The 14,712-nt window shown below is 42.4% G+C and overlaps 1 protein-coding gene across 1 annotated transcript in view; it reads right to left on the bottom strand.

The window, feature by feature from the left end:
• Nucleotides 1–510: 510 nt before the first annotated feature.
• ALDH1A3 (aldehyde dehydrogenase 1 family member A3) overlaps nucleotides 511–14,712 on the bottom strand; it is a 37,461-nt gene continuing 23,259 nt past the window's right edge. The window contains exons 9-13 of the mRNA XM_076348041.1: nucleotides 14,017–14,201; nucleotides 8,366–8,530; nucleotides 5,964–6,121; nucleotides 4,700–4,774; nucleotides 511–3,252 (exon numbers count right to left, since the gene is read on the bottom strand). Of these exons, the coding sequence (XP_076204156.1) occupies nucleotides 3,180–3,252; nucleotides 4,700–4,774; nucleotides 5,964–6,121; nucleotides 8,366–8,530; nucleotides 14,017–14,201 (656 nt within the window). The 3' untranslated portion in view covers nucleotides 511–3,179. The remainder of the gene's footprint in view (nucleotides 3,253–4,699; nucleotides 4,775–5,963; nucleotides 6,122–8,365; nucleotides 8,531–14,016; nucleotides 14,202–14,712) is intronic.

The following is a 14,712-nucleotide window of genomic DNA, read 5'->3' as shown; positions in this document are numbered from 1 at the left end:
TCCGTGAGATACTGAATCCCCAGATACACACAGGCAGACATGCACTCTGCGTTCAGTTCTGCCACGTGGAAAAGGTACTTTGAAATTACGTTGCCTCTTGTGAGCCCAGTGCATGTTTCTGTTTGGGGACTACTGCTGGGTCACTGAATCAAGGGGAACAGACAACACTTCGAGGAAGAGCCCCCTGTAACTACAGTAATACAGGGCCATTTTGTTTTAGAAGCATGAAACCGTAACCCTTTCCAGTGTTTACTTTTATTGACACAATGGGCCAAATTCAGAGTGAAATAAAAAACAGTGACATGAGGATTGAGTTGAGTGGAAGTTGCTTGCTGATGGAAGGGGTCTTAACATGTGCATTAGAGGGGATGAATTATCTTAAAGCACTAATCAGTGTAAATAAAAAAGCATTCAAGTTACTCCTCTGATAAAATAAGTAAAGTCAATAGAAGCTTTCTGCTCCCCCACCTTCCTTTCTGTGCAATATCAATCTGTAGCATTTAGAAACCATTTCACAAAGTTGAACATTTATTAGGAACAAGAACTATTACAAAAAGATACCCATAGTCTAAATATATACATGAGGTTTAAACATAGCATTTTCATGTACCTTTAGCTATAAAAATACATTAGATTAACTGTATCCTAATTTATAAATATAGTTCTTTTTTTTTAAAAAAAAAAAAAGTAGTATTTCATATGAAAGCCTTACTGTGCAATTAGAGAATATATACCCTCTAAGGGGTTATTTTAAAGTTAGTGTCTAGTGTTATATAACTTAGAAAATTCAGTGTGTAGAGTCAAACCCTGATTTATACAATAAGAGATACATTGACTTTTTAAAAACTTGATAAGGGAAAAAAAAGAGGTGAAATATATATCATACATATAAAGCCAGAATACTAGAACTTTAAGAATTTCAGATTATTTCAGTTTCAACCACTGTTTATCAAAAATTAATACAGAGATATAACAAGATAACCAGCCTTTTACTGTTTGCCTTACCTCCCTACTGTCTGACTGCAGCCCTAGAAAACCATCAAGTAGGCAAAAGTAAAATGTTTGTCTGAGAAGATGTTTGCACTCTAAGTGTTTTACAAAAATAGAAACTTATTTACAATGTTCCCATTTGGCCTTTCATGGGGGAGGGAGGACATTTTCTTCACTGGATGGGGAGATTTACCTGTCTCACATATCCATGGGAGGACAGGCACCTACTTATACACAACCGTTGGAGGTATGTCATTTAAGAAGTTAAGCAGTGTTGAAGTGCAATTTCAACGTTCACTAACGAATAAGGAAGTTTAGGCTCATGCAAACTTTTTCCTTACTTATTGCCACCCACCTTCCTTCTTCCTCCAAAAAAAGGTCCACTCATGCAACAGAACTTGTTACTGACTGGGTATATCTCTGAGCAAAGGAAGGTACCAGTTAAATCCCTGCTTGCGTCAGAGAATAGAGGTTAGACCTGCATTTCTGCCTTGAGCTCTGACATCTTGAAAACTCCAGGCAGCGATCTTAAGGAGTGCTCTATGGAGATCTGTCGATATGCCACAAGGAACCTCTGTCGGTTTGCTCTCAGAGGACAATCCCAGCAAGATCAGGTAAACTTCCTAACAAGCTGACACCACTAACTCCTGCATACTTACAGCTCCTGCGGACATGGAACTTCCCATATGTTTGCCAGTGGTTCTCCAGTACAGAATCAGGAGGAGGGAAAGTAGTGAACCCAGGAACCGAAGACAGCATGTGGCTTGTCGTTAATCTCATAGTAATGTCTGGGCACGTAAAGAAGTTACTGCAGGAGATACTAAGGCATGAACTTGGTGTGACAGCCATTCCATGGATGCTATTCATGTATGTGCACGCTTATACAACTGTAAGCAAGAGACAATTCAAGGCAGTTTATTCCTCAGTGAAGGATCACCTACTCTGTGCTTGCCACAAGATGACAGCACTCACGAGGACAATTACTGCAAAGCTGCTGACACATTTAAGTCCAGTCATAGCTTATTCCATGGTAACTGGTTTGTACACCCATATCTTTAGCATTCTGTGTGTGCTTGGGAGCACCTGCCTTTTCATACTGTACTTCCAGAAATTTATTTTAAGCTACATTCATACGGGATAAAGAAGCAGTGAGTAGAGCTTATAAGTTTTACTCTCATAATAATAGCTCTGGCTCAAAAAAATGAAGAGATGTTCACACAGCCTGAAAGTTACAGAGAAAGAGAGAGCAGGACAGCTTCTTGCAGCTCTTCTGCTCCCTCCCCCAGAACAGAAGGACGGGTGTGGGATGTTTTCTGTGGGGTATCTACCATGCTACATGCTTAGCATTCAACTCTGTGTCATCACGGTAAGTACAGTGCAAAATCCTCTTGCGAAAAGTGCTATAGTGAAGGTTTGAGATACAATTGTGACTCATTCGGAGCCAGAAGGGTTAGCAAGTCAGTAACTTGCATTTGCAGCATGTGTAATGTGTGCACACCAAAACATCAGGTTCAAAGGACACTTTAAAGTCTAGCTCTGTTGGGTGAAATACTGGCCCCAAAGGGAGTCCTCTAGGAAACTCCCATAAATCTCATTCAGGGCTAGAATATCACCAATGTGGAGAATGCATGTATCTTTAGAGAGACCAAGATAGCTCTTTCAAAGAGAATTTCTTTACAGATCCTTCCATGAAAGCTTGCACTCCCATCCCAAACTCCAGCTGCAGTCTTCACACAAACTCCGCCAACTTGAGTCAAGTTGTGTTAGCCCTACCACTCAAGTCCATTTATGCCAAGTGAAACCCATATGCCTCTGAAGGTGTTTAACAGTCCATGCTAATGGTACCAGAAGTCTTTCTAACATGCCATTGATGTCCAAGTCCTTCATGGGTACAGTTTGAAAGCAGATGTCCTGCAAACACTGTGACTGACCAGCATTTTAGTCACAGGTAGCAGACAGATGTACAGCCAGGGACTTGTACAGTACAAGTGTGTGCTATGCTGCCAGTAGGGTCAGTTAAATCAGTTTTCAAAGAGCAGGTTGACAAAATGGAGTCCCGTAGATTCAGTGTTTCTAGAGGAATAAAGTTAGGTGTTTCCACTTTCCTTCCTACCCCTCCCCTCCCCCTTGCTCTGAACACGTCCCCCATGTGTCACATTCAGAGTGTCAGCATTTTAGGCCTTCTGTTTTCATGGACTCTTCTGGGAGAGTTTAATGGTGACTGTTTTCACTTCGGTATATTCTGCCAAAGCATATTCACCACTGGAAAAAAAGAGAGAGGAGGGAAAGGGACAAACAATTGTAGCATGTTAATGTGTCCTTCCCTAAGATAAGAGATTTCTACACAAGTGCATTTTAGCCGCTAATTGACAGCTGCTGTAGATGACAGCAGGCCATTAAAACTAGATCTGAACTAACCTACACCAGCTATCAATTTGGCCCACCACTTCTAATAATTGCTAAGTACATGCACAAAGTACACACCCTGTTGTAAGAGAAACATGGAATGAATGCTTCTGGTCACAGTAACCCACAAGATGACACCTTGTGACTCTCTGCCTAGTGAAAACTGAGTACTATTGTGAGAACCTATAGAAGAAACATCCACAAACAGTTATCAATGCTTAGGCAGCAATTAAAGTTACTTTTTCACTGAAAGTAAGCTTCTATCTACAAGATACTGTATAATCAAGAGGGCACAGTTGGTCCAGAAATGCATACTGATGACAGACCCCACCACTGCATTGCCTTTGTTGGTGGAAACTGGCTCTATTCCCATGCCTTGCCCAAGGGATAAACCCCTGACACCCTTTAATTAGTCAGGCAGTCAGGCAAAGTAAACCATAATGTCTCAATATATATGTCCCATTTGAGGATTCATTCATTTGCTGTGCTTAGCAAGTGAGGCATCTGAATGTCTTAGAGCAGCAGATGCACCAGAACAGCTACTGGAAATGGTTCCTGGAAATAAATCTGGCTTATGAAAGAAAAGGTGCATTAGATTCCTCTGAAGAGTCTTCTGAATGGTGTAATAAAACCTGCCTCTCTCCTATACAAGAAGAAAATTAAGATTTAAGTCAATTTCTCAGCTCTACCTCTAACTTACAGGGTGACCTTGGTTTAAAAATTTCTGCGTTCGTAACTAATTAGAGCTGGAATGTCTGGTAGCCATGCTGCAACAGGTCAGGCTGGGGAAAAGGGACAGACGGTCTTTCTGTAATTTAAGTAGCAAGCTTGGAAGGTGAGAGGTAGAATGATCTTGGAGATCATTCCTTGCTGTTCTAGCTCCAATATTAGAAAGTCAGAGGTGTGAAGAGGTCCAACTAGGAGCAACGATACAGCAGTCAAGGGAGGCCCAGATACCACCATATAAAGATGGAGGAGGTTTGGGGTGGATACCAGTGTCCCCAGCCAAGGTGCCATACTTCTCCCTTGATCTAAAAATCTAACTAGTAAGGAAAAATGCTTGCAAGTGGAATTGACTCAACTTGAGTTATCAAGAGCTTATAAAGCAGATGGAGGTACTCCTGAAGGCACCGCTCACGTTCTCACATCTGTGCTTTACATCCACGCTGTACTGGCTTAGCACTTCCCTGTGCAGCATACTGCAAGCCTGATAGTTTAAAAGCAAATTCAACAATATTTTCACAGTCACAATTGTTATTGCATTCACCATCCACACATAAACAAAATATTGAGCAAAACTTACAGTTCTCTGCCATTGCCTGACATTTTAAAGCCACCAAAAGGAGCCTGTGCATAGAGCGCATTGTAACAGTTGATCCTACAATAAAAACATGAATTGTAAAAAGACAAATTCAATACCAAGGAGAAGCAAGATAATGACAACAATGACGCTATAAAAAAGGCTGGAATCTGTCAGTTTTCTCTTTATACAGTTCATTCACTTGAGAAATCAGATTTTAGCAATAAAATCTTATTTTGCTACAGAAACAAAAAACGTTTGAGTGGTACTCAGTCTGACCCACATCTCACTTCATAGTCTCTAATGGCCAAGACATTCATGCTTGAGCTGGAATTTATGCTGTGTTAGGAGCCGTGCTTAAAATAGTCCAACCTATTCCTTAGTTTAATGAAGCACATTCTGAAATGAACATGTTTACTCAGAAAGCTGTTTAAACACAAGCAGGCCCCACCATCCACTTCCAGGTATAGAAAAAAGTTGGACTGCATTAGACAATTGTGTCACAGTAAAACAAAAGCACTAGCCCCATTTCTATAGACACTAGGTAGGAAAAGCTAATGCAGATACTTCCTCAGCATGTCAGTAAGATCAAATGACTGAAGAGAGGCAGGTATGGCTTGGCGCTGAAGGACTGCCCCTTCACGTACGTACAGCGCATGTATCCTTCAAAGCCCAACATCCCATTTTTATGTAAATACTACTCAGAGGCAGATTCTTCTGGGACCAACTTTTTAAATCAATCCTCTGTATGCATCAGAATCAGACACCAGATCAAATTCCTATCTCTAGCGGGGAAAAAATCAGGATTCCATCTTTTAAATTATTCTAATATAAAATAAGAAATTTTGTAAGCAAAAATAGCTACTTATCTTTCTGACAGTGGTGTGATGCCATCTACTGCCCATACTGATTTGTGCATCTAAGACCCCATCTGATGCTACCTAAAGATCATAAGAACTGCTTTTTTCTACACACAGGATTTTGAATGGCATCATGTCTGGTGGAACTTACTACAACCCCTACATTTTCAGAGTTTTCCAGATGAAGAACTACATCGATTGAACAAACAGTCCATTTCTCGCCAGACTGTCTGGTCCTCACCACCTTATTTTGACGAATGGATGTTGCTTCTGAGCAGAATATCAAGAATTAAGCAGACTACTAATACATCTTACCTCCAGCACTTACACGTGATTCCAAATCATACATCCTTCTCCCCTCCCAGGAAGCAAAATCCCAGCCCACGCTCTGGTCCCACACTACTTACCAGACAGTTCCTGACTGCAATGCAGACGCTAGCGTTAATGCTCTGTCCAGATTCTTTGTGAACACTGCAGCTGTAAGTCCATACTCGGTACTGTTGGCTCTTCTTATGACCTCTTCTATACTCTTGAACTTCATAATTGGCTGAACTGGCCCAAATATCTGCACATATCAATTTAAACATTAGTACAGGAAAGCCTTTGCTAATCATGGTAATTCTGAAGTAATCAGAATCAGATGCTTTGTTTTGATACTATATTAAAAATGTTATATCCTAGCCTTCTAGAAGTCACTGATAGAGTCTCTTAAAAACTACTAATTAAACTGACTTCAAAAGAAGTACAGTGATGTGCTATAGTAGTTAATATATACTAAGATCCAACAAGTAACGGATCATCTGTAACAATGAAAATAAGCAGAGTTAGATCTGGACAAGTTTCAAATGATTCATCCTTACTCCATTTACAACTCTCCTTTTGAACTCAGTTGAGTATACTCAAAAAGTAATTAATATATTTCAAGGATTGCAAGTTTTCTTCCTTGGTTTTGACTCTGATTTTGTCACTGTACGCAGTTTATTTGCATGCAGTACATTTACCACATATGTGTTTGACCACAAACTTGGCTTCTCAGGTTGCCAGTATAAAGGCAGCCGGCATACACAATACTTCCCAACTTCTGGGATGGAGTCTCTCATCACGTACAGTATCAAAGGTGGGCCCTTTTCTGGCCTGCACGATCCTGCAGTACAATAAACACCCACCCAAGGTGAGATACGGTCTCACTTGTGCCACCTTGAGGGCCAGGCTAAGCAGTTTGCCTGGCCTTTAGGCTCACACAAGTGTTTCTAAATTTCCTCGTTTTGGGAGATCCAGGTACTTAACTGGAGCCTTGATCCTAGGTAAAGGATGAACATGCATTTGCAACAAAACTACAAATGAATGAAACTGGATAAGCTTCATGAATCATGACTTGGGATTTGGAGTCAGTTCGTTAAAAAAAGGCCTGTCATGGAAATTTCAGCTCTTATTCCCTCTATTTTTAGAATGTAACTCATGCATAGGCTGACTGATATCTTTCCCAGGTTCCTTAGAGATTCTGTGGCAGATCTGAGACATCTAAACATTTTGCCAGGAGTGAACAGTAAGCAGCCCCATAAAAAGCACTAGGATAAACTATAAAATACAAGTGCCAGCTAGACTTTGGCAACTACTTATTTTCCATTGGGGAACATGACGAAAAGTAGATTAACTTCTATTTCAAAGGAATATCACAGGATCTAATCACATGCAGCTTGTTCAATTTTTCTGCATATGAATAATGAAAGCCAGAGTATTAGATCTGCATTTTGCTGGCTTCGACCATGTTTTCATATAGGAAAAAAAAATGGTCAGTCTCAGGGGATTTCACCATGAGAACAGAATCTGGGATTATTTCAGATGCTAAGGCTACTTGAGAAAAGTTCTTCAGTGGCAGTATAGCAAGGCCATTCCTTCCCTCCTCACCAGCTTCAGGTCCCAGAGTTCTTGTCCCACCTTTCTGCAATAAAGCAACTCCTTTTTTACAAAGTAGTGGAGCAAGAACACACATTACACTGTCCTCTGTCACTTTGAATCAGTATGTACCACAGCGGAGCAATTTCAAGTCCACTCAGTAGGAGGTGTGTAAGAGCACACGGCATGCACAACCATCCATCTGCGTAGAGTGGGAGAGCTTAACTCTGTCTTCAGAAAACCTTCAAACTTCAGGGCAAAGAATATGTAGAATTGCTCCAGCCTGCCACAGTTTCAGTTATTTTTATTCAGTTATTTAGATTTAAAATCAAGGATTCAGACAGAAACCCCTCGCTCACCACTATTTCTTATTCAGAAGCAGCATTTATAGCAGCTGTATCTAGGTAAGGCATGTGCTTGTATTTTGCATTATATCAAGTTCTCCTGAAATGAGACCCAAAAGCTTTAGGGTAGTATTATCCACTATGTTTTTATCCGGGTTTGTTATGGTCCAGTGAGTACACTCACAGGGCTACTTCCCTTTTGGAAAACCAAACAAAATGGGGGAAAGCAGCAAGGCATTAGAAAGGGCTGGCAAACAAACACCTATTAATTGCACAAAAACTGCTGCTAAAACATTTTGACAGTTTTTTTGCTTGTTCTGCTCTCCCCCTTCTCCTCTCACAATTCCCTCCCCCACGCACATACACTGCAAATTGAAGCTCACCTTCAAAGCTACCTCATTCGTAGAATGGATTTCAGCATTAGGCAGTTGTTAGGACACTGAAATAAGTGAAATAAGTGAAACTTCTATTCACCTCTCAGGTTTTCACTTCAAACCACAACTATACCTCTTTTCTTTCCCATTTACAGTAGTAAATGCATATAAAGGTTCAGGTGACTTGTACTGTACCTCTTCTTTGGCGATACGCATGTTGTCAGTGACGTCCGAAAACACAGTGGGTTTTATAAACAGGCCTCTGTCTTCAATGGCAAGACCCCCACACTCCAGCTTAGCCCCTTCTTTCTTCCCGCTTTCTATCAGCTCCAGGATTTTATCAAACTGTTTTTGGTCAATCTGTCAGACACAAAAGGAAAAGAAACAGATAGCAGCGCCTTTATTATCACTGTTCCAGAGACCAGAGGCATGGTATGTGGCCCAGGGGCACATTTGCAGGGCACTGTCGAACCAGGTAAGTTTACATCTCATTCTATGATACAGCAGTCAGGCAATAAGCAGGCTGAAAGACAGGACATGGGCATAGCCCTGAGCCACAGAAAACAGAAGGTGAAGTTACATGTGATAGCTTGATCTAATAGTTTGCTGCCACATGGCGGGGGTCTCCCCACTTTCCCTTCCTCCGCATCCTGGATATGCACTCCCATGGCTCACCTCACTCCAGCTCTGGGACTCACTGACCTTCTCCATTTAGCTCAGGAGCACCATGAGAACAGCCTGAGATGGGTTTTGCTGGGCTAACAACCTCAGTCAGCTCAGCAAGGGATCTGACCAGCAACAGAATCAGTGCAAGGAAGGAAAATCAGGGTATATAAACTATTAAGTGGACTTTTCTGTAATGTACAGCTTCACCCACAGCTATCTGTCCCCAGCTGCAAGAACCCAGTGAGCTCTGCCTCTATCTCTTTCCACACACGCACGCTATACGAACAGCCTCAAAGATAAGCCCTATCAGTGGGGTGACTTCAGAACAGCTACTGCACTGAAGCCATACTTGCAAAATCAGAATCACTTTTCACGGATCTTAGAGACTAGTACCATCCCAGCATTTTTTGGTTCTCTGGACTGGGAGCCATATCATCACTTTTAACTACCAACCTTGCCTAACTCCTCCCCACCCACACCTAAATATGCAGTAATCTCAAATAACGAGTACTGTTGTGTTACTAGCCTTTAAACTAGGGGTTTCAGTAGAGCTGGGGAAAGGCCAGTCCAGTTACAGGAAGTCACACAGCTGTGCAGCCCCGCACCAAGACTTGGAGGAGACATCACGTACTCCACAAGCACAGTGGGTCATGTGCTGGGAAGAGGTGCAGCAGCCCACAGCACTTCTGATCCATACTGGTCATTCTTTTGTGCTCCACATGCAGCAGTGTACTGCAGGTATTGTCAGCTTTCAAACAAACAGATGTGGTTATTTGCATGATACATAATTAAGGAATGAAACACCTCATCGCAGCACGCTGCAGATGGTAAAAGACTTATGGAGACGTTTAAAAAAAGTAAAACTAACAAAAACCTTGACAAATTCATTGAGGTGATTAAAGAAAAGACTCCACCCACTGGTTCAAGGTGCCCTGGAAGCCTGGGAGGTTATTCTTAATGCCAGGTATCTCCAGATGCTTGTACTGGTTCAATACCCCTCCCTAGGCATCTGTTTTTATTTCAGCAGGGCCAGCTGCCAGTTGGGACTATTTACACAGAGCGCTCCACACTCGACTCCTCCAGATTACAGACTATATCCTGTCCCTAGTTAATCCTGGCCACACGCAATCCAAGTTTTCATGCTTTTAGACAAATATCAAAGCTTCAGGAGGGTGTCCTTGGGGTACTTCTGGTACACAGTGAAAACAGAGAACAGTACATCTCCTGCCACACAGATGTGTGTTTCACATGCACTGTGGACAGCTTGTACTAAGTGCTCACATTCTCTCATGTGTTAAGATGCTACCCAAGAAGACACCTCATACATGCTACTGCACAAGGAAATGTGTGCCCTTATGTAGGATACAGAGTGTCACATAGTAAGTTTGGCAGGTGTCATACATATTGTCTATTTGTCTGGTTGCTTAGTTGCCAAATGTAAATAATTTGAAAATATCTGCAAGTACTTTCCATCCTGGCATGTCTGTGATCCAGACCAATCCAGTTCATCCACTTCACATCACAGAAAACAAAACAAGGATATTTATACAGCTGTAACTTGTTGCAAGGCAAACTATAGTTAGATGAAAAGACACTGGAGAAAGAAAACATTTGTAAAAATGACATGCAAGGGTGGAACTATTTGTCATTGTAACTAGAGCTTGCAAGGCTTGTTTAAATTCTGTCCCCTACTCCACTATTATTTATGGTTCAAGCATTGACTTCTATTAAAAACACATGATCTGCTAGAGCAAATTCTACTATTTGTCCATCTAATTCAAAAAGAGAGGAAGGCTTCTAAGGATCACTGCAATGCTGAAAATCTGAGAACCCCCAAATCTTCATATTTTGCTTCATTTAAGTCAAGACTGCAAGGAGCGGTTTTTCCTTTTCCAAACCTAGCATTTGTAATCCTACAGAAAAACCCTACAACTCTGTCTAACTGGCTGTTGGACACATACTCTTTCTACTTACGTATTTTACTTTCATGCTTTAATCCTAAAGTACACAAATGTCTACAGTCTAAAGAAAATATTCACCGTCTTAAAAATCAAACAATAGGTTTTGGGCTGAAAAACTTCTGGCTAGCAACTGCCACGAGACAGCCTTAGTGCTTATTTCCTTCCTGTAGACCAGGCCTTATAGTCCACAAATCCCAGTATTTGGGGTTCTACAGTAACAAAACTAGCCTAGTCTTGTTCTAATCTAATCCCTGTTCTAGTCCACCAGGACGTTAGTCTCATCTAATGCAGTCTGCTGTTCACAATTGTATAATGTCCCGGCTAACCAGTTTGCCATCTGTGCAGATTTACTTTATTACTTCCTATGATACAGCTCACAGGACTCCAAAGTTAAAAAATGCCCTTGGTCTGCATTTGAGATTGGCACTCTACTCAAACAGTCCTGATCACCCCTCAGGTTTCTTGTGGTGTCCTTTGAATTCCAGCCAGCCAACACAGTCAGACACACGTGAGTTTTGGAGAAGTCTCATCAGAAGCATGCCTCATTTCTGTTTAAATTTAATATTGTTTAAATTTGACCTAATTTTGATCAGAGCAGTGCAGTTTATATCAGCATAACCCAATCCTGCAGCTGACACAGTCTTTTCCCCATGCCATGAGCATCCATGCCAGTGCACAGTAACCCACATCAGGGAACTGACTTGAGTAAAACCTTTCTTCCTCGCTTCCAAAAAGGCTGGATTAGACCTGAATCAGCCAGTTCCCCAATATAGTTCATAACTGCAGAGCAATATAGGAACAAGCAGCTGCAGACAAAACCACTTTTCCAGTACTGGCTTACATCAACTTTAAGTTCTTGTGGAAGAGTATTGTCTGTCACCCTATGCTGTCCTGCTCCAGGTTGTCTCAGCAGCTACTTAGAACACTATGCTCAGCCATGGTGTGTCTTGATTTCACAGAGCAATAGCTCCAAGTCTGGACTGCAGGGACTCTCCTATTTTACACTTTCTGAAGTCTGCATAAGTTGCTGGTCCTGTGGTCTGGCTACAAGCACTTGGAGCTGACGTAGGACCAAAAAGATCATAGGCCACGACCACCGTCAGCCTAAGGGCTGGCTCCAACTCCTTCCCACTTTTGGCTTCTAAGTCAGTGATCATCCCAGAATGGGGTCTACACAGCAGCACGTGGAACGTTTTTGTAATGCTGTTGTGTATGTTCAACCTGACCCACAGGAAAATAAAACAACGACCTGGATCTGAAGCAACTGAGGCCTGATGGGGAGAGAAGAAGAAGAAGAAAGATTATTTTTCCTGGTGATTCTTCCCTTATCCATCAGTTCAAGATAAAAAAACCCTCACAGCAGAGCAGGTTACTTCAGGAACAGAGGAAGAATTTGATCTGGAAGCTTCACATTTGAACAGTAACTTGTGGGCAGGTGTGAATCTTTGCTACTTTTGGAGGTATTTTAAGCCCTTGTGACACTGCATCATTTCTCTCTTTTGCTTGAATTTCTGTGTGTTGCATCTTACAGTGTAGGCTCCAGACAGCAAGGAACCATATCTGCAGAGGAAGTGGTTGCTCCTTTACACTGGCAGCCACATGAAAGCTTTGAGATTAACAGTTTCCTCCCACTCTCTCAACACCTTCCCATCTTGGGCTTGACAGTTGCATGCACAGAAGTTCAGGTGTGTGTGTGGGGGCGTGCTATCTCTCCTAGCTACAAGCGTAACAGGTAAGCCAGAACAGGGAAAGAGGACAGATGGGCCATATTTAAAATCTGACCAGACTAAATTAAAATCTGCTGCTATTCTGACTTACTGCTACCCTTGATTATAGCTCTGTATACAAAGAGTCTCCCTTAAGCCACAGTAGTGATACCAGAACATGGTGCTCTGCCATAGTGCTCACTGGGAAGTGCTCTGACAGCCCGGCAAGAGCTGGGAGCATGGATGAACTGAAATAAGCAGCCCAATTCTACATGTTCTGCTCACTGCAGAGTGTTTCATCCTTTAAAACCTCACAACTACTCCCTATGATTTCAGGAGCTGTTCTCATTAAGTTGATGGTCTCTGTCAGAGCAGCCAGGTGAACATGGTCCTCATGGGACTAACTATAAATGCAGCTCACCTACTGCTACTGCTGGATAAGGTTTAGGATGATGTTATATTAAAAAAAACCCCCGACCGAAAAACAAACAACAAACCAACCTGAAAAGCTGACAGCTCTTAACAGAAGGTAAGAGCAGACCTTGAAACAGTTTGAGGGTCAGCTCATCTCTGCTGAAGCAAGTTCCAGCATGGGATTATTTTCCTAAGACTGCTGAGCAGTTTGAAATCTCTTTCTAGACAAGTTGCAGGGATAGATGCAGCCCCAGCATGAACACAGGATGTATATCATCTTATTCCCCATGCATGAGGACATGCAATGAGGTTTTGCCATGCATGGATCATGTGTAAATGGGCCTAGATCCAGATAAGGGGAGGCAGATGTCCCCCCTGTCATCCCTTCTCTGGGGGATCCTATATAGCATCAAGGAAGAAAAACCTCACAGTACAGTACTGAGAACAGGAGGCCTAGGCTATAGATTTCTGGGATTCCCCCTTTATTTTTGGTAGCAAACAGTGGCCCTGTTAGAAGATCTGACCCAAGGATCATCTTCCTCCAGAGCCTTCCACCACAGCTCAGATTGCTTTGGAAGGAAAAAATAAGAGGAAGGCTCTGGAAGCATTGACAAAGCTGGTCGTGACAGCAGCTTGGCATGGTTCTTCCTCCTAATTCAGCTGAAACCTCTCCAAAGGATCAGAAAGGGGGCAGAGGAGGAGAGGGAAAGTGGGGACTCAGGAGTCCCTGGGCTCTAATTACTTGTCATCACCAACACAGCCAAGTAGCTGAATGGCCATTTCTGCAGCTGCACTCTTCTGCGCATTGCTATTGCTCACTGCAACATGCTTTGTATTACTGTACCAGGGAGACAGCCCCTTCCATAAAGCTGGATAAGAAGTGAATTAAATACATTTGTGTTTAAAAAAATTACAACATAACATTTCAACAGTTGTGATTAATTGGTATTTAAACTAGAGAGAAAAATAAAGTCATGATACATTACTCACCCCTCAGCGCTTCTGCTGGGACCATATTCGCAAGGATAATATTTACACAAGGAAAATTAAACAGAAACACAACCAAAAACCAAACAACTGTTCTCAGGCACACAGTTACCTGGGGCCCTTGTTCAGTTCTGGCATCAAAGGGGTCTCCCACAAGTCGCTTCTTGGCATACTCCACGCTGCGCTTGACAAACTCTGGATATATCTGCTCCTCCACAAACACTCGCGAGGCAGCCGTGCAGCACTGCCCTTGATTGAAGAACACGCCTTGATGGGCACATTCCACTGCCAAGTCCACTGCAACACGGCCCAGGAGGGAAAAGCGTTACCACATCCACAGTTTCAGCCTTCCAGTGTTTCCAAACTTGTTTTTTCCTTTCTCTTTCGAAAGCCTCCTTAAAAAATGCTGACAATGGTCCACACCCATTGAAGGCACTCACAAGGCCTCATACTGCCCCCAAACCAGATCTCTCTATTATTTCCACCCCCCTTTCTGCCTTTTGTCTCAAGGTCTAGTTTGCCATAGCTCCTGATACTTTCTTCCACAAGGACTCACTGAGGGCAGTAACCAGTTTTTCTTGCTGTGGGAATTCAGATGTGGATTCCTAGATACCGTGCATTGGTTCCTGAAGACTAGTTTCAGCAGTGATTGTTTAGAAGGCAGTGGGCCCTTCTGTTGTACAGCCAGCTCAGACCAGGTCCTTGCAATGCTCACTATTAGCAGATGGCACAAATACCTCTGGCTTTCAACCTCTGCTGTGCTGTGCAGGAGAGTGGAGAGTATTTTCCCCAAGCCAAATAGCATTTT

Source organism: Aptenodytes patagonicus, chromosome 10, assembly GCF_965638725.1.
Source record: "Aptenodytes patagonicus chromosome 10, bAptPat1.pri.cur, whole genome shotgun sequence".
In the NCBI taxonomy this organism is placed as follows: Eukaryota; Metazoa; Chordata; class Aves; order Sphenisciformes; family Spheniscidae; genus Aptenodytes; species Aptenodytes patagonicus.
The sequence above is the reverse complement of the archived record's forward strand: the minus strand, read 5'-3'. Positions and strand labels throughout refer to the sequence as shown.